The 26,056-nt window shown below is 45.3% G+C and overlaps 1 protein-coding gene across 1 annotated transcript in view; it reads right to left on the bottom strand.

Annotated features, from left to right (window-relative positions):
• RTN1 (reticulon 1) overlaps nucleotides 1-25,660 on the bottom strand; it is a 194,702-nt gene extending 169,042 nt beyond the window's left edge. Inside the window, exon 1 of the mRNA XM_040331957.1 lies at nucleotides 25,358-25,660. Coding sequence (XP_040187891.1) covers nucleotides 25,358-25,520 — 163 coding nt within the window. The 5' untranslated portion in view covers nucleotides 25,521-25,660. The remainder of the gene's footprint in view (nucleotides 1-25,357) is intronic.
• Nucleotides 25,661-26,056: the final 396 nt, after the last annotated feature.

The following is a 26,056-nucleotide window of genomic DNA, read 5'->3' as shown; positions in this document are numbered from 1 at the left end:
AAGACAAAGGCATACTGAGCTAGTATGCATAGCATACTAGCTCATTATGTAAAACTCGCCTTCGACCAAAGCCCCTGCAGCCATCCTCGTACACCGCTCGGCGGCCGACATCTCTCCCGGGATAACTTCCGGGTATCGTGGCTCCGGTGCTGTGATTGGCCGGAGCCACGCTGACAGCATGGGCATGCGCATGGGAGCCACCAGTCACGGCACGGCACAATCGCTGTTTCTAAAGTGCAAGCGCCGTAGACATCGGCACCTGTCATGATTGTAATTATCTCCTAAACCATGGAGGTTTAGGAGATATTTCGAGCACCTACAGGTAAACCTTAATATAGGCTTACATGTAGGTAAAAGTGGTTGTAACAGGTTTACAACCACTTTAATGGCACCCCAGTCTTAGTCCGTAGGGTTTAATATTGAGTTGGCCCACCCTTTGCAGCTATAACAGCTTCAACTCTTCTGGGAAGGCTGTCCACAAGGTTTAGGAGTGTGTCTATGGGAATGTTTAATTATGCTTCCAGAAGCGCATTTGTGAGGTCCGGTACTAATGTGGATGAGAAGGCCTGGCTCGCAGTCTCCGCTCCAATTCATTCCAAAGGTGTTCTATTGGCTTGAGGTCAGGACTCTGTGCAGGCCAGTCAAGTTCTTCCACCCCAAACTCGCCCATCCATGTCTTTATGGACCTTGCTTTAATGCCTATCATGGTTCTCAAAAGGATTCCCAGCTGGGGAAGACACCAAGGAAACTGTCACAATGGATATATTGGATATGGTCTGGATGGCACCTGCAATAGCTAAGAGAGACAGCAAGGGGGCAGGAAGCAGCACGTGTTGATCGATGGAGCACAGGCAAGGACAGGAAGTGATGTCAGGGGGGGTGGCAACATGTTTCAAATTCCTTGTCTGTTTTTCAACCCAGCGCCCTGCTTCCTGTCCTGTGGCTGCCTAGTCACCCTGGCTACCATACTCCACTCCTTGTAGCAGCAGCTCCATCTTTGAATCCTGGATGCCTCTTCCTCCCAGCTGCAGATGCACCAGTGCCTGTAATGCATGAGATCATCCACACAGTTGCCAACTATTGTGCGCTGTGTCCTCTCTACCTTGCTGCACTTAGATTGGCGCTCCCTTGCTGTCTCTCTTAGCTAACGCAGGTGCCACCCAGACCTTATCCAGTGTATCCATTGTGACAGTTTCCTTGGTGCCCTCCCCAGCTGGGAATCCTTTTGAGAACCATGATAAGCATAATGTGTCCTACTTTATGTAAGTTGCTAATTGTCTTCCTTTAACAAATGTTTACACACCCACTACACTTAGTCTTCGCACTTTGCTCTTTTCGTCTATTAATAAAAAAAACTGTCAGGAATTTATTTATTGCACCGCTTGTAACAGAAACAATTCACTTACTTTAAAAAGATAATAACATAAAATAAAAGTTATTACTTATTCTCTGGTTGCAGTTATTGATCTGGCAGGAAATATGAAGGTTATTATTTATGAACACTTGTAAAACCAAATGCATTTCTTCTGGTTTTTATTGCATACAATCACTGTGTATCTGCAGTGCAACGTTTCACCAACTTCTGTCCTATATTTTCATCCTGTGTCTGCTATTAATAACTTTGCCGTTCCCATTAATATCTGGAACTTCCTCACAAATAATAGAGTTTTATTGCAGCTATCAGTGATATTGTAAACACGCGGAACATAAAATTCACATCACTAAGGGACAAATAAAAAAACCTGCAATTGTAAATTGCATCCTTTTAGAAGTTGTGCATAACAACAGCTGGTTGATCTGCAATATACCCCCCCCCCCCCCCGACACACACACAATGAAGTTGATTTACTAAAACTGCAGACTGTGCATAGTAGCCAATCAGCTTCCGGGTTTTTCTTGTCAAAGTTTACATTGAACGAGCTGAATTTAGAAGTTGATTGGCTACCATGCACAGCTGCACCAGATTTTGCACTCCAGCTGGTCCTCATTGGTCCTACATTTATCCTACATTGGTCCTACATCCATCCTACTTTCATGAACAGGATACTACTTTGGTCCGACTTCAATGATATTCAATGGGCCTGAAGTAGGATCAATGTAGGACCAAAAGTAGTACAGGGAGCATTTTCAAAGTCGGACCGACTTGTGTAGGACGCTACAAGACGCTCTCATAGGGAAACATTGAACACAGAGCAAAGTAGGATGAAAGTAGTGTAGTAATGTGAACCCAGCCTTAGTAAATCAACCCCAATATGTAATGGCGGACACTCAGGTCTGTTTGCCACGGCCAGTGTTGCCAACCTACCAGATTGAAATTTACTGGCACGACACCCGGATTTTACTGGCGCAGCCAGGTTTTTACTGCCATTTCACAAAAGTTACTAAATGACATTTTTTGGTGCAAATTTCAGTATTTAGGCTACAAACAAGTACGCTAGGCAAATAGCAATGTGATTTAAGGTAGATATTAAGGTAAAAAAACATATTTTTGTTATTTTCGATATAATAAGGGCAAATTATTTAGTCACATCACCCCCTGCCTCCATCCCCCTCTGTCACCAACACCCCCTGCCACAATCTCCCCCTGCCTCCAATTACCCCCAGGCCCCCTGTCTCCATCGTCCCCTGCCTCCATCCCCCTCTGCGGTGCCACCAACAACCCCTGTCCCCATCCCCACCCTCTGCGGGCCACCATCCCCCTCTTCGGTGCCACCAACACCCCCTGCCTCCAACCACCCCCTGCCACTAACACCCCCTGCCACTAATCTCCCCCTGCCTCCAATCACCCCCTGCCTCCATCCCCCTCTGTGGTGCCACCAACAACCCCTGTCTCCATCCCCCACCCTCTGCGGTACCACCATCCCCCTCTGCGGTGCCACCAACACCCCCTGCCTCCAATCACCCCCTGCCACTAACACCCCCTGCCACTAATCTCCCCCTGCCTCCAATCACCCCCTGCCTCCATCCCCCTCTGCGGTGCCACCAACAACCCCTGTCTCCATCCCCCACCCTCTGCGGTACCACCATCCCCCTCTGCGGTGCCACCATCACCCCCTGCCTCCAATCACCCCCTGCCTCCAATTTCCATGCACAGTTCCAAGCCGAACCGATCTCGGCTATTTTTACTGGCACATTCCCGCAACCACTGACATTTACGAACGTGGGAAAAAGTGCCCGTTCTTAAGGACTGTCCGTAAAAATACAGACGGTTGGCAAAAGGGTTGGCTCAGAGCACAGAGCATTGCGCTCCGAGCCCACCCAGTTGTGTGACGATAAGCAAATTAATGTTCGCTATTATCACACTAAAGTTCCTCCTTGTGAGACCTGTTTTCCGATTGACCAAAGCATCAGGCGAACCTATTGAATGCCTAGCGCTTTGGTGGAGGAGACACACGGAAGCGGAAGAAGCTGGAGGAGTGGCCACCGGAGCAGCCGCCCGCACTCCAGGAGCCCCACCACATGAGCAGGTAAGTGCCCAGCAGGTTCCGTTTTATTGCCGCCATGCCGTGTGGGGGGGGGGTGTTTGTTTGCCGCCCCCCCCCCCCCAAAGAAGAACCCACCAGCTGCCACTGACTAACTAACCCATGGAAGAAAGATCTGTCTACTTAACTATGTTCCGGCCGCTCTGGTCCGGCAACGTGATCTGGCTTTCCTGTGACAGCTACCGGCAGCTTCAGGAGAGAGTGCTGACAACAGATGGGCCATAGTAAGCCTTTGGGTAACGTCTCCACTCTGGCATTTCAGCCGTCATTGAGCACTCCCTCCTCTCCCCTGCAGCCAGTAATGGCTAAAGTAGGGGGATCATGTGACTGGACTGGAGCGGCCTGAAAATAGATAAGTGTACAGATTTTTCTTCCCAAGGTTAGTTAGTATAAGTGTTAAGGGGGGGGAGCAGTTTTAAGATTAGTTAGAATTCTACTTTAAACTATTTTGTTCTTCCACTTACCTAGAGAAACAGAATTCAACCTGCTGATATAGATAAATGAAGTCTAGAGAAGCGGGCACTTGGGGTGGCAGAGATTAAATAAACATACCGCTGGTGCTTGCATCAAAGATTGAGCACATCCCCATCACATACATTTCATATAAGGAGCAGAACTTTCCAATTTGAAAATTACAGAGTTCAAAAAGTCAAGTTGGTGTTTCTGAGTTACCAGGATGGTAATATATTTAATACGTCTGAAATTTTCAGGTGTGGTTTTAATATTTCAAGTAACATCAGACACAACATAATTTCCATAATTATAGAAAACTGTCCTAAATGGTAAATCTTTTTTTCCAACATCAATCAGATACAGCATACAGAACAAAGAAAACATTAAAGTGAAACCTCAATTATACACGTTGTGCTGTTATCCAATCTTGTTCGCTGGAACAAAGGTAAATGTATTTCAACTAAGGGTGTTGCTTGGTTAATTTGCAACATTTAGATGTTTTGGGGCTGTGATTTTAACCACTTCACCTCCGAAAGATTTACCCTCCTTCATGACCAGGCCATTTTTTTCTGTATGGCACTGCGCTACTTTGACTGATAATTGTGCGGTCATGCACCACTGTACATGAATGACGTTTATGTCATTTTTTTCACACAAATAGAGCTTTCTCTTGATGGTATCTGATCACCAATGGGTTGTTTTTTTTGCGCTGTAAACCAGTGGCGGCCTGTTCATTAAGGGTGCAGGCAAAAAATATGCATCACTATACTAATGACATTCGCTGGAAAAGAGTTATGGGCGATCAAAGGATTAAATGATGCTGTGTCTCTTGTACATAGGGACACAGATCGGTCACCTCCCCCAGTCAGTCCCCTTTCCCCACAGTTAGAATTACTAGTAGGGAACACATTTAGCCCCTTCCTCGCCCCCTAGTGTTAACCCCTTCCCTGCCAGTCACATTTATACAGTAATCAGTGCATATTTATAGCACTGATCGCTGTATAAATGTGAATGGTCCCAAAAATGGGTCAAAAGTGTCCGATGTGTCCGCCATAATGTCGCAGTCCCAATAAAAATCGCAGATCGCCGCCATTACTAGTAAAAAAATAAAAATAAAAAAAATCATAATTAAGTCCCCAATTTTGTTTTGCGCTTTTTCTTTCTTTTCTTTTTTTTTTTTTACCAAAAATCTGTAGAAGAATACGTATTAGCCTAAACTGAGAAAAAAATAGTTTTTTTTTTAACAAATTGGGATATTTATTATAGCAAAAAGTAAAAAATATTGTGTTTTTTTCAAAATGTACGCTCTTTTTTTGTTTATAGCACAAAAAATAAAAACCGCAGAGGTGATCAAATACCACCAAAAGAAAGCTCTATTTGTGGGGAAAAAAGAACGTCAATTTTGTTTGAGAACCACGTCGCACGACCGCGCAATTGTCAGTTAAAGCGACACAGTGCCGGAAGCTGAAATTTCACCCAGTAAGCAAGTGGTTAAAGCCCAAAATCTAGGTTCTGAACCCTGAGCCCCAATTGATCCCCCTTCCCTTCCTTTTTTTAATCTACAACACCTGTCTTTGCTTTAAGTTTAAAGCGGAGTTCCACCTAAAAATGGAACTTCCGCTTAACCCACTCCTCGCCTCCTTACATGCCACATTTGGCATGTAATTTTTTTGGGGGGGGGAGTGGGGGCTTCAGGAGAAGGGGCCTTCTTGTCCCACTTCCTCCTTCCGCCGAGGGGCTGCAAAGGCGATTAGCTTAATCGCCTTCTTGCAGCCCCTCCCTGTAGGCGAGCGCCTGTCCAATCGGATGGCGCCGTGCCGCTCGCGCATGCGCAGTGCCGCTCACGCATGCGCAGTGCCACTCGCCCATGCGCAGTGGGTGCCCGGCCGTGAAGCCGAAAGCTGTCACTGCCGGGTGCCCACACTAGGAATGAAGACGCCGGCCGGCGAGGGGGGGCGAGGAGCGGAGCCCCAGCCGGCGCATTGCTGGAGCCGTGGAGCAGGTAAGTGTCTGTTTATTAAAAGCCAGCAGCTACACTTTTTGCTGCTGACTTTTAATAAACTAATGCTGGCCATACACTATACGAAAATTCGGCCGAAAATCGGTCGTAAAGAAAGATCTTTCGTTTTTCGGCCAGTTAATGGGCACAAAATCGAAAATTGTTTGGACGTTTTTGAGCCGAAAAAACGAAGGATAAGTTTGGAAATTTTCTGCCGAACGAACGATAAATCGGAAGGTTAATGTGTTTCCCGTCCGAACTTTCTGCACTAGGTATATGTAAAAAAACGAACCATTTTTTTTTTTTATGTCCACTGAACAATTTATCGCCCATTACATGATGGCACTATCGTTTGCACTCACGAAAGAACTTTCGTTTTTCGAAAGTTCTTTCGGACGATTTTTCGTGGAGTGTATGGCCAGCATTAAAAAAAGGCTGGAACTCCCCTTTAAAAAGTGGTGACAATGAGTCTACTGTTACTACTCTCTAAACAAATATGTTTTTCATAAACAAGCTTATCCCTCTCCAAAAAAGAATCATGACATCACTAATATCCAAAGCCATTTTACTAAAGACGTACATTCTCAGGGCTCACGAAGATATGGAGCCCACCATAGACATCTAACACCTTATGCTAGCTGTCCCAAAAATCGCTCGAACGCGTTTTTTCCCCGGAAAACTAAAACACGGGCATGAGAGCAAATGATTTTGCCATCATGTTAAAAAATACATTTTGATCTGTAAAATCGTTCAATGGACATAAGTGAATCAGTTTTTTATTCGTTTTGTCACATGTGCTTAGTGCAAACTGTTCGGGCGAAAAAAAAACATTAACCTTTCAATTTATCGTCTGTTCGGCAGAAGTTTTCCAAACGTTTCCTTCGATTTTTTTGGGCTCTAAAATGTCACAACCAATACCATATTGAACCAATTTCAATATGTGCCCATTAATTAGACGATAAACAAATGAATCTGTCCAAATGACAGATTTTTGAATGATTTTTTTACCTAGTTTATGGGCACCATAAGACGCCAGTATTGAGACAAGTTCTTTAGTTGTAGGAGTTTGTTGTCACTCTGCATGGTTTGATTATTATATAAGTCCCTTGAGCCCAATTCATAGCCCAAAAGGGTCAAATGTTTGACCAAACCTTTTGATCCTTGCTGTGAAACCCTTGGATCTCAGCAGTGGGACCGTTAATCTGTAAAATGACAGAGGGTCTTAACTTAACTTAGGGTTAAAGGGCCAGATTCACATAGAAGAGCGGCAGCGTAACGTATCGTAGATACGTTACACCGCCGCAATTTTTCATCGCAAGTGCCTGATTCACCAAGCACTTGCGATGAAAACCTAAGCCGGCGGCCTCCGGCGCAAGGCGGGCCAATTTAAATGGGCGTGTGCCATTTAAATTAGGCGCGCTCCCGCGCCGGACCTACCGCGCATGCTCCGTTTCCGAACTCCCATCGTGCATTGCTCGCCGTGACGTCATTTTTTTAAACGACGACGCACGTAGCGTAATTCCGTATTCCCGGACGGCTTAAGCAAACGACGTTGATTTTTAAATTTTGACGCGGGAACGACGGCCATACTTTAGACAGCAATACGCTTGCTGACTAAAGTTAGGGCACCTAAAACGACGACTAACTTTGCGACGGGAAACTAGACTAGCGGCGACGTAGCGAACGCGAAAATCCGTCGTGAATCGCCGTAACTCCTAATTTGCATACCCAACGCTGGTTTGCGACGCGAACTCCCCCCAGGGGCAGGCCGCGGTACTGCATCCTAAGATCCGACAGTGTAAAACAATTACACCTGTCGGATCTTCTGGCTATCTATGCGTAACTGATTCTATGAATCAGTCGCATAGATAGAAACAGAGATACGACGGCGTATCAGCAGATACACCGTCGTATCTCCACTGTGAATCTGGCCCAAAGTTCATAGGTAAAAGGTCAGCTAGGGTTAGGTTTAGGGTTAGGGTTTCCCATTGAAGAATATGGCTAGGACTCAGGAATTGGAACAGGGACCTCCCCCAAAGGTCAAAGATCAGAAGGTGGGTTCCCAGAGGTCAAAGGTCAAAGGGCGTGGCTGACCCACCCCGACCAAAGTGTACCGCCTACCCCAACTTAGTCAGGGAATGAACAAGTCGAGGAAAGCGTCTAAATAGCAGTAATCTCTTAAAATGACAGCTCTTTTATTCTGTTTGATATGTACATACAAATTACTCTGTGCGCTTAAAGCGGAGGTCCGCCTAAAAATAAAATATTTAAAAACCTACCTGTCCAGGGCGCCCGCGATGTCAGCAGCTGAAGCTGATCAGTCGCTCGGCTCTCGGTTGCTGCCACCGCCATCCTTGGTGAGGGAATCACCAAGGATGGCGGCTTCACTTCCTGGCTTCCTACAGCGCATGCGCACCGAGGTGATCTATGATCTAATCCGTTTTACCTTACCCTATTGAAATCTGACAGTGGGGTAATTTCTTATCATTAACTAGGTTTTAAAGTTATTTCCAAACTTCAGATAAATCCCTTAGCAAAAAAAAAATAGTATCCACAAAACTTAGGTCCTCCTGCTATCCTAAATAGGGTATCTCTAACCCATCAATAATTGTATCCATATTCCATATAATTTATTAATCAACTAATACTATCACATTTCCTTTACACACCCATACAAACCAAGACTTACATACTGTATAACATTTAAAAGACAGAAAGACCAACATTAAATGTAACATTACACAAAAAGAAAAAGAGAAGAATTGTTGCCATATCTTTAAAATGTGTTCTTCTGAACAATCTTCTGTCATTATAGTCCATTCCAAGGACTGCATCTCGCTCATCTCACACACCCATTCTTCCATTGAGGGGCCTGGCAGTGAGCACATATCTTCAATTTTTTTTATAGATTTTATTGATCCAGAAATAACTGATAGCACAGAAACGAATATATCTGGTTGCAAAGTGGATTTTGTAATTTTCCAATATATACAAAAAATCTTTGACTCGTTCATTCCCCGACTTAGTTGGGGTAGGCGGTACACTTTGGTGGGGGTGGGTCAGCCACGCCCTGTGACCTTTGACCTCTGGGAACCTGCCTTCTGACCTTCGATCTTTGGGGGAGGACCCTGTTCCAATTCCTGAGTCCTAGCCATATTCTTCAATGGGAAACCCTAACCCCCTAACCCTTGATTTTCAACATTAATTTTGTGCATATCCACAGGACACCGATAACATCTTGCTAAGATTTTATGATTTATTTCTTGATGTCTAATTGATAAGGACAATCTATGTGGACTGATTCTTTTTGACACATTTTTAGTGCTGTAAATTGTTACAAAATATATAAATATATATATAGTATTTTACTGGAATATTCTCATCTATGTGAAATTGGAGAACTGGAGGCATTAAAGTGTTTCAAAAGAAGTCTCAAGGGGCTAGATTCAGATAGGTTAGCGGATCTTTAGATCCGCGTAACCTATCTGATTTACGATCCGCCGACGCAAGTTTTTGAGGCAAGTGTTGTATTCAGAAAGCACTTGCCTCTAAAGTTGCGGCGTCGTATCGTAAATCCCCCAGCGGAATTCAAATTCCGCGGCTAGGGGACGTGTAGAATTTAAAATCAGGCGTGTCCCCGCGCCGAACGAACTGCGCATGCGCTGTCCGCTAAATTTCCCAGCGTGCATTGCTCCAAATGACGTCGCTAGGACGTCATTGGTTTCGACGTGAACGTAAATTACGTCCATCCGTATTCGTGAACGACTTACGCAAACGACGTAAAAAATAAAAAATTCAACCCGGGAACGATGGCCATACTTAACATAGGATACGCCGCATATAGCAGGGGTAACTATACGCCGGAAAAAGCCGAACGAAACGACGCAAAAGAAAATCAGATCAGATGGAGAAAATGAAAATACAGTTGTTAGGTGTTGGTAGAATAGGCTTCTCTGAAGAGGGGGGTAAGGAGTTCCATAGGATTGGAGAGGCTCTGGAAAAGTCCTGGAGGCGAGCATGTGAGGAGGTGATGAGGGAGCTAGAGAGCAGGAGGTCTTGAGAAGAACGAAGAGAACGATTAGGTTGGTATTTTGAGACTAGGTTAATGATGTAGTTGGGGCAGAGTTGTAGATGGCTTTGTAAGTAGTTGTTAAGTATTTTCTTTTGAATTAAATTTGTTGAATTTAATAATAATAATTTTTAATGTTTATTATTAGGAACTTGCCCTATAATTTGTTATGCATCACACAAGAGGCGCCCACCAAAGTTGAACTCCTAAAAGCAATGCTAACTTGATGCAGCAACACAGCGAGGTACATCTCTAGAACCAAAACTACTTCTGGAAACTGAGCGGTACCAGCCTCCAGCAATGGTTAAGAAAAATCGCTACGAAGGTACAAGCAATATGACCAATACGTTCCCTTTAAAGCTGTCCCATTATTTATTCTTACAGAGCAGAAGAATTGGGCATCAGCTCAGCTGAGGATTGAACAGGGATAATTGTACCTTATCATATGACAGTGGGGGTAAGGAAACCACATCAAAAACTGCTGTGTATACAAATTGCAGACTTAGAAACAGCAGTCAGTTCTCACCCTGTGTCAGATATCAGTTTAAAAAGCTTACACACCAAGATCAGGATCTGGGTTTCCTAAAAAGTGACAGTTATTTTCAGCTATGTCCAATAAGGTTTGAAAATAACAGTCCCATGGCTAAAATAAAGATTGTTACACTTGTTTTAACCACTTCAGCCCCAGAATAATTTACCCCCTTCCTGACTGGGCCATTTATTGCAATACGGCACTGCGTCTCTTTAACTGACAATTGCGCGGTCGTGTGACGCTGTACCCAAACAAAATTGACGTCCTTTTTTCCCACAAATAGAACTTTTAGTGGTATTTGATCACCTCTGCAGTTTTTTTTTTTGCTATAATAAATATCCCCCAAAATGTTTTTAAAAATCGAATTATTTCATCAGTTTTGGTCAATATATATTCTTCTACAAATTTTTGGTAATAAAGATCGCAATAAGTGTATATTCATTGGTTTGCGCAAAAGTTATAGTGTCTATGGGAAAGATTTATGGCATTTTTATTATTTTTACATTAGTAATGGCGGTGATCTGAGATTTTTAATCGGGACTGCGACATTGTGGTGGACACATCGGACACGTTTGACACAATTTTGGGACCAATGACATTTATACAGCGATCAGTGATATAAATATGCACCGATTACTGTGTAAATATCAAGGGTAGGGAAAGAGTTAACACTCGTGTGTGTTCTAACTGTAGGGGGAAGGAACTGACTAGAGGAGAAGACAGATCATTGTTCCTAGCTATTAGGAAAACACAATATGTCTCTCCTCTCCTTACAGAACAGGTGATTTGTTTACACACACACACACGCCCCTGTTCTGGCTCTCGTGCCCGCGATCCCACGTGGCTAGCGGTAATCGCGACCACCGGCATCGGTCCCCCCGCAGTGCAGCGGCCGCGCACGCCTGCTATCCCTACTTAAAGGGCCGACGTACAGCTACAGCAGCTTGCGGGGAACAAGCCGACCCTGCTGCTGTATAATGACGGCGGCTGGTCGGCAAGCGGTTAACCACTTAAGCCCCGGACCATTATGCAGGTAAAGGACCAGGCCCCTTTTTGCGATTCCGCACTGCGTCGTTTTAACTGACAATTGCGCGGTCGCGCGACGTGGCTCCCAAACAAAATTTACGTCCTTTTTTCCCCACAAATAGAGTTTTCTTTTGGTGGTATTTGATCACATCTGAGGTATTTTCTTTTTTTTTTTGCGCTGTAAACAAAAATAGAGCAACCATTTTAAAAAAAATTCAATATTTTTTACTTTTTGCTATATCCCCAAAAAATATATATAACATATATATATAACATTTTTTTCCCCCCCTCAGTTTAGGCCGATACGTATTCTTCTACATATTTTTGGTAAAAAAAAATCGTAATAAGCGTTTATTGATTGGTTTGCGCAAAAGTTACACAAAATAGGGGTAGTTTTATGTCATTTTTATTAATAATTTTAATTTTTTACTAGTAACACATCGGACACTTTTTTGGGACCATTGTCATTTTCACAGTGAAAAGCGTTATAAAAATGCACGGATTACTGTGAAAATGACACTGGCAGTGAAGGGGTTAACCTGTAGGGGCGCTAGGGGGTTAAGTGTGTCCTAGTTTGTGTTTCTAACTGTAGGGGGCGTGGCTGGACGTGTGACGTCACTGATCGTCGTTACCTATGACCAGTGCCGATCCTGACCTCCCTGGGGCCCTAAGCAAAATGACATGGCACATTAAAAATGAGCAGCGGGGGGCGCTGACGACAGTGACATGTCACATTAAAGAAAGTTGAGAAGTGGGGGGAGGGGGTGTTCTGCTGTCGGAAATTACATCTTACATTAAATTGAGAAGCGGGGGGTGCTAACTTCTTACCTCTTCTCCCATGCAGCCAGCGAGTTGAGAAGGCGAAAATGACTTCTCACCAGGCGGGGCCTCTAGTAATTTGGGGGGCCCTTCGCAGCTTTGCGGGGCCCTAAGCACCTTGCATAGTGAACCTATAGGGCGGATCGGACACCGGCGGCATTCGGGTGCGCGGGTCCCGCGGGCGTGGTCACGGAGCACGGTGCGCTCTCGCGACCCACGGCTGGACTTCTTAAAGGGGACATACCTGTACGTCCATATGCCCAGCCGTGCCATTCTGCCAAAGTAAATAGTCGTGCGACGGTCCTTAAGGGGTTAAAAGTAGTACTAAATCCATCAATTTAACCGTTTACCAAAACCGTAACATTCAAGGCATACCATGAATGATAACTGTCACAGTTGCTTGCACTCTGAACCGAACTGTCAAGTAATTAAATGTCGTTACTGATCACATGTAGAGCACCATGGTAACTGCAGATCAAACAGAGGTGATGGCGGCAGCTTCCGTCGCTGTAAAGGATAGGAGGGTTTTGTTTCGCTTTAAAGCTTACGAGCCTACGGTAATTCTCCCCCTCCCCCACTATGCAAATATATGAAAACATTTAACATTTTACATATAAATTATGACTTTTTTTTGCAACGTAACAACATCACGCCAACTTTTGCCAGTATAACTCTGCACCTCCAGACTGTATGCTGAACAATGTATGCTGATAATATGGCGCAGTATACAATTAACAGCACATTCACATCTCAGATATTTATCAAGCTTTAAATGACCAATTAACACCAGGAGAATAAAACTAATCATCATTAGCAGAAGCAATGAACGCCATCAGCTGTGCTCACCGACTTGGCATGCTGGCAAACTGTTAAAGAACACGATTACAGTTGATGCAATACAGTAAATTGGTGAAATTAAAGTATATGCTCATCATACTGGATGTTTTGAAAATGAATGTGTGCGGAACAGCGGTGTAAAAATGAGGATAAAAACGACATAAAAAAAAAGAGTATGACCAATGGTATACATTGATACTGTATATACGTTATGTATAATACATACTTCCTTAGTCGCTTGGCTTGATAAAACATGAAATACATTGGGGTTGATTTACTAAAACTAAAGAGTGCAAAATCTGGTGCAGCTCTGCATAGAAACCAATCAGCTTCCAGGTATTTTTATCAGAGCTCAGAGAGGAGTTAATGCCCGCCCCCCCAAAAAATGATTAAAGGTCAGCAGCTACAGATACTGTAGCTGCTGACTTTTAATATTAGGGCACTTACCTGTCCAGGGATCCTCACCCCGTTCTACATCCTGACTAAGCGTAACCGGCAATAAAGCTTTGCGGCTTCACAGCTGGTTTCCTACTGCACATGTGTGAAGCGCACTGCACTTTGTGAATATGCCGCAGTCTTCTGGGACCAGACAAGTAACCCAGAAGGCTGCGGGGGAAGGAGGGCAGGAAAGTGGGAGTGGGTACCTGTCAAAAACCAGTTACCCACCCCCCCAAAAGGTGCCAAATGTGGCCGTGGAGGGGGAAGGAGCAGACAAAAAGAGCTTCCCATTTTGGGTGGAGCTCCACTTTAACCACTTAACCCCCGGACCATTTGGCTGACCAAAGACCAGGCCACTTTTTGCGATTCGACACTGCGTCGATTTAACTGACAATTACGTGGTCGTGCGACGTGGCTCCCAAACAAAATTGACTTCCTTTTTTTCCCCACAAATAGAGCTTTCTTTTCGTGGTTTTTATTTTTTGCACTATATAAAAAAAAAAAGCGCGTCACGAGATGCCGAAAGAAGCCGAACGTCGGTGCGGCTCTATACGGCGCCTGTGCACCGACGTTCGGCTTCTTTCGGCATCTCGTGACGCGATGTATGCGTCAGTCGGATGCCTGTCAATCAATTAGGAACGCCCAGCCCCGACCATCATACCCGGAAGCGGCGGTGAGAACACATATAGGAAACGGTATGTACGGACATATTTTTTTTTAAAAAAACAGCCGATTCTAATTGTCATTAATCTCATAAATGCAATGTTAAAAGTTTATTTTTTTTTTTTTTTTTTTTTTATTTTTTAACAAGTTAACTTTAACTTTCCCGGAGTCCGGTTAAAAACATTTGTTGATGAAAGTAGCACTATGTTTACTTGCTTGGAGAATGGAAAGGTTCACTTTAAATTTGTCTAGAATCTTCAATCACAAATAAGGGATCTATTATGTGTCTTCAATTATGAATACTATCAGCAAGTGGTCCGGAGAACATTTACTTTGTGCTTAGTGGCCCTTTGAAGAATGTACAGGAATGTGAAACGCAATGCTTTGATTTCTCAGCTTTTATCAAAAACAAAAGTGAATGAAATGTAACTAATCAGCAATTTATTTTACAGGCTAATAGAATTATATTGCTTCATACTTTTCAACGGTTTTGCATACGGCCGTAATAAAATGTTCAATTTAACACAGACATGTTTCTTTAATTCAGATTATATTTGTGGTCCTTGTGTGAATTATGTAGATCGTGTATTAAAATGCATATTTAACATTCTTTTAGGATTTGTTCAATTTAAAGCAGTTGTAAAGACTAAAATATATATATATTTTTTAATTCTTACCTACTGTGTTCAATGGTATGGCTCAGAGCCAACCTTATTCTCCTCTTCTGGGGTCCTCCGCAAGCGATCTTGGCCCCTCCTCTTCTGTGTCTGCCCCCATAGAAAGCCGCTTGCTATGGTGGCACACCTGCAGGCTCGCTCCTGAGCCGGGCGGTGTGTGTCCATAGAGCAGAGGTGGGCCACATGTGGCCCGCGGAGCCCTCTGATGTGGCCCGCGACCTCCTGCTCTGGGATGGAATAGGATAGAATACCGTTATTAAAGGTCAGTTTATTACTAAAATCACAGGCCCAGATTCTCAAAGGGCTTACGACGGCGCAGCGCCATGTACGCCGTCGTAAGTCATAATCTGGGCCGTCGTATCTATGCGACTGATTCTTAGAATCAGTTACGCATAGATAACCATTAAATCCAACAGGCGTAAGGCTCTTACGCCGTCGGATCTTAAATGCAATTTTTTTTTTGTCCGCTAGGTGTCGCCTCCTTTTTTTTCCCTGTCGAGTATGCAAATTAGTTAAATACGCGAATTCCCGAACGTACGTGCGGCCGACGTAGTAAAGTTACAACGTTTACGTTAGGCTTGTCCTGGCGTAAAGTTGCCCCTGGGTATATGAGGCGCAATCAATGTTAAGTATGGCCGTGGTCCCTGCGTCGAAATTTGTAAATTTACGTTGTTTGCGTAAGTCGTCCGTGAATGGGGCTGGACGCCATTTACGTTCAAGTCGAAACCAATGACGTCCTTGCGATGTCATTTGGAGCAATGCACACTGCGATATTTTTCGGATGGCGCATGCGCAGTATGTTTGACGCAGGAACACGCTTAATTTAAATGCTACACGCCCCCTACCCGCCGAATTTGAATAAGGGTGATTTACGCTACGCCGCCACAACTTTACACGCAAGTGCTTTGTGAATAAAGCACTTGCCTGTAAAACTTGCGGCGGCGTAACGTAAATGAGATACGTTACGCACGCCGACATTTACGCCGATCTACGAGAATCTGCCCCTCAGAGTATATATGGGCATATCTGTTCTGCAGTGGTTACTGCGCTGCTTTCAAACTGATCCGCAGGTGCACCTGCGGGTTACCTGCACTGAGCCAGAGTTCTGATATTACCTGCAGGTTTGGTGTGCTCAGAAAGTGCACTACATCTGCAGGATATAATAGAAGTCTATTGTAAAGTGCAGGAAAGCCAAAGGTACACTGCGGTGCAAACCACAGCGCATCAGTCTGAAAGCAGCCTTGGGCCCCTTTCACACGGTCAGTTCGACCCAATTGGACCCTCCATACACCTCTAAGGAGTGGCAGATGTAACCGACTTGTATCCTACCTACCAGTGTCAAAGAGCCCTTAGGGCCCATTGTTATAATTACGCTGTGGTAACGCAGGTGTTACATGCCTTGGTGTGATGTGATGCATCGGGCAGCCCAATCAAATGTGTGGGCTGCCCCAACACAATGCACATTAAAATGTTTGTAATTCTCAGACATAATATATGAACAAAGCATATCCTTCTATAGTGTGCACTTGTCTCAGTCCAGAGCACTAAGTGTTATTTATGTCTGCTGCTTTGTCCCTCCGCTATCAGCATGCTATCTCCTGTGCTATCAGTCACTTCTGACAAAAAGAGAAAAATAGTGTCAGGAGAAGGCACAGCTTGTGATTGGCAGCCTCAGCCCTGTTCCTGTGTGAAGAGGGGGGGGGGTGTCCCTTTCCTCCAATCAGCTCTCATAGCTCTCCTCATTGATGTTACTTCAGCTTACCGCCCCCTGCTTTTGAAATCTGAGAGATCCTGTGTAAATCCCTCACCTTGAACGAATGTAGAGAAAAGAAGACTGCAGATAAACAGGTACAACTTATGTAGGAGAATTTCTTTCATCTCTGTGTATCACCTGGGGCCAGTCACTTCACTGGGTATATGTAAGGCTTTACAACCACTTTAACGCATGTGCTGTGGACCAGGCTTGTGTGATTGGACCCTTATATAAACAGCAATTTAATGCAATATTTACTGAGCAGTAAACAAAGTAACTGTTTCTAAAGTCAGAAAGTTTATTTAAATTTCACAAATCAGAGTCCTGTGCAATCCCCTATAACATGAGCACACACATCTATACAACATTGGTGTGCGCAGTCTATTGCATTAGTGTGTGCACCCCAAAACACAAACACACATGCGTGTATATCAGCAGAGCAAAGCATAGTGTCAGTAGAGAAGATATTGGTGTCAGTAGGGCAGTGGACGGTGTCAGTAGTTTTTATTTCTATTATTTTAGTAATTCATTTTTACAATTTTATTTCTTTAATTATTTTTTGAGTGAGTGAGTGAATAACCTGTATAGAACTGCAAATGCGAACTAAATCGCCTCAAGGCGCTTATTTCCGTCCAGTGACGTCCTGATCCTTCAGAAGATGTGGATCTTACGTTTTTTCCTGAAGGTCCGATGGTTTTCTTCCATGGTTTTCTTCCATTTCTTCCAAACATTTTACAATGTTTTTTATTTTATTTTAGGAGCCTTGTTGGGGGGCTTTGGTTAATTTTTAAGGATCTAAACAGAGAGAGAAATTGAATGAGGACAGAGCTTCCTCAGTCACTTCCTATGCAGCCTCAGCTGCACTGACTGGACAGTGAACAGGTCTAAACAGAGAGAGAAATTGAATGAGGACAGAGCTTCCTCAGTCACTTCCTATGCAGACTCAGCTGCACTGACTGGACAGTGAACAAATGGGAAGTGCTCTGTGCTGAGCGGCTTCCTGTTCATTCACAAATGGAATCACAGTAAACATAGTTTACTATGCTTCAGTTAAGAATGAACGCAGGAGAGATTGGTACACTCACTGGACCGGATTCAGATACCTGAGCGTGTCTGTCTGGCCGGCGTAACGTATCTCCGATACGTTACACCAGGGTTGACAAATTTGCTTGGAACCTAGGAGCCAGCTAAAAAAGTTAGGAGCCAGAAAACGCGCCCCGTCCCGACGAGCTTGCGCGCAGAAGCGAACACATACGTGAGCAGTGCCCGCATATGTAAACGGTGTTCAAACCACACATGTGAGGTATCACCGCGATTGGTAGAGCGAGAGAAATAATTCTAGCCCTAGACCTCCTCTGTAACTCAAAACATGCAACCTGTGGATTTTTTAAAACGTCGCCTATGAAGATTTTAAAGGGTAAAAGTTTGTCGCCATTACACGAGCGGATGCAATTTTGAAGCGTGACATGTTGGGTATGAATTTACTCGGCGTAACATTATCTTTCATAATATTAAAAAAATGGGGATAACTTTACTGTTGTCTTATTTTTTAATTAAAAAAAGTGTAATTTTTTCCCAAAAAAGTGAGCTTGTAAGACCGCTGTGCAAATACGGCATGACAGAAAGTATTGCAACGATCGCCATTTTATTCTCTAGGGTGTTAGGATAAAAAATATCTATAATGTTTGGGGGTTCTAATTAGAGGGAAGAAGATGGCAGTGAAAATAGTGAAAAATGACATTAGAATTGCTGTTTAACTTGTAACGCTTAACTTGTAATACCAACGGCCACCACCAGATGGCGCCAGCTCACACATCGGGTGGTAATAACTTGTAATACCAACGGCTCACCACCAGATGGCGCCAGCTCACAAAATTTTTTTTTTTTTTTTTGTTTTTTTGCCCCCCTTCCAAGCCAAGTCGCCAGGACCCTATTTCTAGTCGCCATGGCGACCTGGCGCCCGGGATTTGTCGAGCCCTGCGTTACACCGCTGTAACTTTGGGCGCTTAGTTCTGTATTCAGAAAGAACTTGCGCCCATATTTACGGCGGCGTAACGCATGTGTTGCGGCGTAAGGCTGCTTAATTCAAATGGGGATGTTGGGGGCGTGTAGTATTTAAATTTGTGTTGACCCCGCGTTTTTTACGTTTTTCTTGAACAGCGCATGCGCTGTCTGTAAAATATCCCAGTATGCATTGCTCTAAATGACGTCGCAAGGACGTCATTGGTTTCGACGTGAACGTAAATTACGTTCAGCCGTATTCGCGAACGACTTACGCAAACGACGTAAAATTTTCAAAATTCGACGCGGGAACGACGGCCATACTTTAACATAGGATACGCAGCACATACCCCTCATATAGCAGGGGTAACTTTACAACGGAAAAAGCCGAACGCAAACGGCGTAAAAAAAAACCCCGGGCGGTCGTTCGTTTCTGAATCTGCGTAAATCCTAATTTGCATATTCCTCGCGTAAAACATACGGAAGCGCCACCTAGCGGCCAGCGTAAATATGCAGCCTAAGATCCGACGATGTAAGACACTTACACCTGTCGGATCTTAGGGATTCTATAAATCAGTCGCATAGATACGACCGAGCGCAATCAGAGATACGACGGCGTATCAGGAGATACGCTGTTGTATCTCTTTCTGAATCTGGCCCACTGTGTCCATTCACTCATCCATCCTGAATCATCCCCTGCAGCAGCAGGTGGGAGAGGAGGGAAGCTGGCAGCACTACAGGGGGTAGACAGGGGGCAACAGGAAGCCGGAGGAATCAGAACGGCACAGGGTGATTATGGTGTGCCCAGACACACCGGCACACCGTGTGCAGTACATTATCAGTAGGTGGGCACTTGGAGTGTACTTCTTGCAGTCTCTGCCGAAAGAAAGTTTATCCCCCTTGATTTCTGCATTACCAAGTCCATTCAAACTTCAGGCAGGTTTGAACGTAAATGGTGGCTGTGAGCAACTTCTTAGTATCAGCAGCAGGGAGGTTATTCCAGCATTACCAACAGATGTGATCCAGGATCACTAGACACAGATGGACATGGGATAGAATGGACTGCTGCAATTTACAGTATCTTGGTTAAAAAATTGAACTTTACAGCAGGTGGGCTATGCTTCTTTTATACATTTCAAGGTTCAATGATCAATCTTGCTCGGAGTGCACCTTTAGCTAAGTCTGTTAGCAGCACGATTAAACATTTATGACTATAAGCAAAGCCATTGCACCTTCTAACTTTTAAAAAGCCAAGAAAGAGGCGCATAATTTAGCACCACCAGACACAAGACCCGGGCAAACGCCCAACCATTTCATATAGCCAGGGATGGGAAATCAATATTTAATCAAAGGATACATATCTTCATGTGTTTACACAGCAATAGCTTTCTAAATAAATAACAACCAAAAGTAGCAATCACTTAAATAAACAATAACTTCCTCCAGAAATAACAAAAACAAAAAAACACATTCTCGACCATAGCTGCAAAATTCTATGTCCCAGATTCTCGTAGGGAGCGCGTATTTGTGAGCGGGCGTAACGTATCCTATTTACGCTACGCCTCCGAAATTTTGACAGGCAAGTGCAGTATTCACAAAGCAAAGTTGCGGCGGCGTAGCGTAAATAGGCCAGCGTAAGCCTGCCTAATTCAAATATGGAACATGTGGGCGTGTTTTAATGTTCACTTATTGTGACCCCACGTAAGGCTAGGTTCATACTGCTGCGAATTCAAAATCGCGGTAAAATCGCGATTTAACCGCGATTTCACGGCTGCGGTTTTGCAAAAAGTAGTACAGTAACTACTTTTTGAAATCGGTGCAGCGCCGCAGATGCGGCGTCGCACCGATTAGGACGGTGCCATTGCCGACAATTGCTGGCAAATGGCGCCGTTTTGCGATGCGATTTGACATGTGAAATCGCATCTCAAATCGTACCAAATCGTACCCAGTGTGAACCTGGGCTAAATGACGCTTTTTACGAACGGCGCATGCGCCGTCCGTGAAAGTATCCCAGTGCGCATGCTCCAAATTAAACCGCAAAAAGCCAATGTGTTCGACGTGAACGTAAATGACGCACAGCCCTATTTGTGAACGACTTACGCAAACGACGTAATCGACGGAAAATTTGACGCTGGCCCGACGTCCATACTTAACATTGGCTGTGCCTCATGTAGCAGGGGTAACTTTACGCCGGAAAAAGCCTAACGTAAACGGCGTATCTGTACTGCGACGGCCGGGCGTACGTTCGTAAATAGGCGTATCTAGCTGATTTACATAATCTAGGCGTAAATCAGCGTACACGCCCCTAGCGGCCAGCGTAAATATGCAGTTAAGATACGACGGCGTAGGAGACTTACGCTGGTCGTATCTTAGAGAAATTCTGGCGTATCTGATTCCTTGAATCAGGCGCCAAGATACGACGGCTCAGACTCTGGAGATACGCCGTTGTATCTTCTACGTGAATCTGGGCCTATCTATCTATCTATAGTTTTGCAGCTATATACACACACACACACACACATTATATATATACATATAAAAATATAAAAATACAACTATTTTGTTCTACAGTCTACTCTACAACTTCACCAGATTTTTCAAAATCCACAGAATAAGTACAGAGGAGCTGTGCGCTGCCCACAGTAAGTTGTGTTTTATCCCACCTTTGTACATACCGTCACCAGAAACAACATTTGCCTCATTCTACAGACTGACCCATCTTTCTCCAAGTTACTTATCCAATTCAGCTTTCTGAATGACAAGTGCTATATAAAAGGCGGCCACAAGTCCATCTTTAATAGCACTAAGCCACCACTCCTGATATTTTTATTGTTGCCGTACCGTAATTTCTAAATTCTCTCTGCAACTAAATTACCCAAATTATCAGCACTACTCAACTGACAGTTCGAAGACAACCAGGGTGACAGTTTGACAGGCTGTGTTCCACAATGACTGTGATTTGCTTTCTTGTATTTTTGGCACTGAACATTCTATACTAAATAGCTGGTTTAAAATAATAGCAGTAAAAAGAAAAAAAAAAAAAGAAGAAGCTGATATTGTCTAAGCCCTCTTATCTGCATTTAAGGTAGTACAGTGGTAATTAGCACTTCTACCTTGTAGCACTGGGGTCCCTGGATTGGAACACTACTGAATCCCAACAGCACATTATCTGCATGGAGTTTGCATGTCTCTCTGTGCTTGTGTGGGTCCAAAGACATGCTGGTAGTCTCCTGACTAAATTGGCCCTAGTATGTGAGATACAGTCCTTAAAAGGTAAATGTTTTTTCACCTTAATGCATTCTATGGGGGGGGGGGGCCGAGTGATACAGTGAGCGGTTATGGCCGCCGGCTGTATCACGGGAGCGCGCCCACAAGCACTCAACACCATGTGAGCACGCATTAAGGTGTTAAAGCTGAGGTTCACACAAAAAGTGAACCTCCGCTTTTTGGATCCCTCCCCCCCTCCGGTGTCACATTTGACACCTTTCAGGGGGAGGGGGATGCAGATATTTGCACCACTTCTGGGTTCGGATCCTTGCGTGGAATCCAGCCTGGCACATCACCCCCCCCCTCGCTGTCTTCTGGGAAACACTGTTCCCAGAAGAGAGCAGGGACCAGTGACGGCGCGCCGCGATCCTCGCGCATGCGCAGTAGGGAATCGGGCAGTGAAGCCGCAAGGCTTCACTTCCTCATTCTTTTACCGAGGATGGCGGCGGAAGCAGCCGAGGACCGAGCGATTGCTCAGCCTCGGCTGCTGACATTGCGGGCGCGCTGGACAGGTAAGTGTCCATGTTTTAAAAGTCAGCTGCTGCCGTATTTGTAGCTGCTGGCTTTTAAAAAAAAAAATTTGCTCCCAAGATGCTGCTAGCAGGACTTTTTCTACCGTTCTGCTAGCGCACCGCTCCATTGTGAAAGCCCCCTGGGTTTCACACTGGAGAGACAGCAGCGGCTGTTTCAGGTCGCTTTGCAGGCGCTATTTTTTGCGTTATAGCGCCTGCAAAGCGACCCAGTGTAAAAGGGGTCTTAGAGTGTTGGTCATAATGTCACCTTTAAGGATGATTAAAAAAAAACACTGGGGTCATGCCACTGGCCCTGTCAAGTATCCAGGCAGATAGGAGGTCAGTCAACCAGAGCTCAAGGAACCCCAAGCAACCTCTGGAGGAACCCATGAGTTCCATGGAACCCTGGTTAAGAATGGCTGGTATAGTGTATCTTTTTCAACCTGTTTAACATGAAGGAACCCTTGAAATAACTTTCCAGGTTCAGTGTATGGGTAAATGGGAAGCATCTTCCCCTACAGAGAACTAAAACTGTTCATTGTTGTCATTGGCTTCTCATCTGAGAGGCAGAAGTTGCTCATTGCTCAAGGAACCCCAAGCAACCTTTGGAGGAACCCTGGTTAAGAATGGCTGGTATAGTTTATGGCGTCCTTTTTCAAACTGTTTAATATTGAGGAACCCTTGAAATAACTTTCCAGGCTCAGTGTAATGGTCAATGGGAAGCATCCTTTTTTTACAAAGAGCTAAAAGGCTCATTGCTGTTAGTGGCTTCTCATGTGAGAAGCAAACGTTGATCACTGGTCAAGGAACCCCCGAGCAACCTTTGGGAGGAACCTTAAAGGGACAGTAAAGGTTCATGTTTATTTACCTTCATGCATCCTATGCATTAAGGTGAAAAAACATCCGACAATACTACCGGCCCCCCTGTTTTACTTACCTGAGCCCGTTCACCTGCATCGCTTTCTCCCGACGTCGTCTTCGCTGCTCATCCTGGCCGTTGATTGGCTAGAGTGGATGGATTGAAAGCGGCGCAGCCATTGGCTCGCGCTGCTGTCAATCACATCCAATGGCGCGACGGGTGGCGGACCCGAGTGATACAGTGAGCGGCTAAAGCCGCCGGCTGTATCACGGGAGCGCGCCTGCAAGAACTAACCACCATGTGAGAGAGCTGCCATGAAGGTGTTTAGTTCTTGCGGGGAGGAGCCGAGGGACCCCAGAAGACCAGGTTCGGGGCTACTCTGTGCAAAACGAGCTGCACAGCGGAGGTAGGTATAACATGTTTGTTATTTAAAGAAAATAAAAAATTGCCTTTACAACCCCTTTAATGTTCCTTGGATGGTCAGGAGCAGTGGCGTCACTAGGGTTGGTGTCACCCGGTGCAGTAAAACATGGTGTCGCCCCCCCTCTGTCTAGGCTGCCCAGCACCAAGCAAGCAGCATACGGGGCGCACCCCAAACCAGCCCCTGTAAGTGATAGTATAGGGCAGTATAGTGGCAGGTTAGGGCAGTATAGAGTGGTATAGTGGCAGGTTGGTGTAGTGGGGTGGTATAGGACAGGTTAAGATGGTATAGGGCATGTTGGGGTGATATAGGGTAGTTTGGGGTGGTATAGGGCAAGTTAGGGTTGCATAGGGCAAGTTAGGGTGGTACAGGGCAGGTTGGGGTGGTACAGGGCAGGTTGGGGTGGTACAGGGGAGGTTGGGATGGCATAGGGCAAGTTGGGATGGCATGGAAAAGGTTGGGGTGGTACAGGGCAAGTTAGGGTGGCATTGGGCAGGTCGGGGTGGTATAGGGCAAGTTATGGTGGCATAGGGCAGATTGGGGTGGCACAGGGCAAGTTGGGGTGGCATGGGAAAGTTTGGGGTGGTACAGGGCAGGCTGGGGTGGTACAGGGCAGGCTGTGGTGGCATAGGGCAGGCTGGGTGGTACAGGGCAGGCTGGGTGGTACAGGGCAGGCTGGGGTGGTACAGGGCTGTTTGGGGGGGTACAGGGCAGACTGGGGTGGTACAGGGCAGGCTGGGTGATACAGGGCAGGCTGGGGTGGTACAGGGCAGGCTGGGGTGGTACAGGGCAAGCTGGGATTGCACAGGGCAGGCTGGGCATGTCAGCTAAAAAATAAATAAACGGGATAGTGTCACCCCTCTAGCGGGTGTCACCCGGTGCGGACCGCACCCCCCTAGCAACGCCTCTGGTCAGGAGATTGTATAGTCAGCTTTAGATTGTAAGCTCTTTGAGGGCAGGGGCTGATATGAATGTATAGTATATAAACCGCTGAATAGTTGCCTCTATATATACAGTGTAGTAAATGTACATTATGTAAAGTGTTGTGTAAATTGTTGCTGCTGTATAAATAAAATGAACAAGTTACCTATTGATCGGTCATCATTTTTATACCATTTTCTATGGATCTATTCTGGATGGTGGTACAGTCCCTATAAACGTATAACAAGTGAATAACAAGGCACCTCCATCAGGTGACACTGGACTGTGAGGGAGATTTACTAATTGGCTTCCAATTGGCTTCTAGATTTCATTTTTAAAGCTTAACTGAACAAACTGAAGCTTGACACTGATTGGTTGCCATGCATGACTACTCTGGTTTTAGTAACCCCAGAGTAGTCATGGCAAAGAGTTACAAGTAAAGCGCTGTAACCGATAGCAACCAGCGCACAATCGCCTTTTATTATTCAGATTTCTGACTCACTTCCACCATCCCTGATCATCTCCTTCTTTGATGACCAACTTAAAGGGAAGAGCTGCATCCATAGCCCCCAGGTCAGGAACTTGCCCTTAGTCCTGGGGAGAAGGTGTGCCCACCTCCCCTGCTTACCTGTGGACGTTGTCTCCATGGCAACCGGTGGATGCCCTGCCAGCTGAGCTTTGATGCTCCTTCTCTGGTCCAGGGAGCCCCAGGCGCCTCCTGCTGATTCCCAATCCTCCGGAGCCGCATCCCCTTCCATCCATCCGCTCAGCTCCTCCGGATTAGCGGCCATAGCTCGGTGTCTGGCGGCTTGTGTATGGGCAGATGTGGGGGAGGAGGAGGAGGGAGGGGACCGGTCAGTGCTGCAGTGTCTCCGGGAAGATGCCACAACCACTGGAGCGTTACGCAGGTGGAAATGGCTTGTGTAGTTTCCACTAGTTCCACCCCTACGTCACGGCCCGGGCCGGCCAATCACAGGCCGGGGTTTAGCATGCCTAGCTACCGCCCTGCAACCCTTCCAGCGCTGGAAAGATGCGCAAGATGCGCGCCGGGTGCGGGCGGAGGGGGGCATGGCCGGGGTCTGAGGGGGGGCATTGCCGGGGTCTGGGGGGTCAATGGCTGTCAGCCTGCAGCATTAAACGTGAAATATTGCTTCATTAGCGGAGAATTCTTCTGTTTGTTACATGCCAAGGCCATGGGAACAATAGGAGGCTGGAATGTCTCTATTCATATCGTTGTGTCTTCATCACCTCAGGGTGTCTGTAGAAAAACAACATTATCACTATAGGCTGTCCCTTTAACATGGAGGAACCCTTCAAATAACTTTCT

The sequence above is a fragment of the Rana temporaria genome, chromosome 13, assembly GCF_905171775.1.
Source record: "Rana temporaria chromosome 13, aRanTem1.1, whole genome shotgun sequence".
Lineage (NCBI taxonomy): Eukaryota > Metazoa > Chordata > Amphibia > Anura > Ranidae > Rana > Rana temporaria.
Note: the sequence above shows the minus strand (reverse complement) of the source record. Positions and strands in the feature narration are given on the sequence as shown.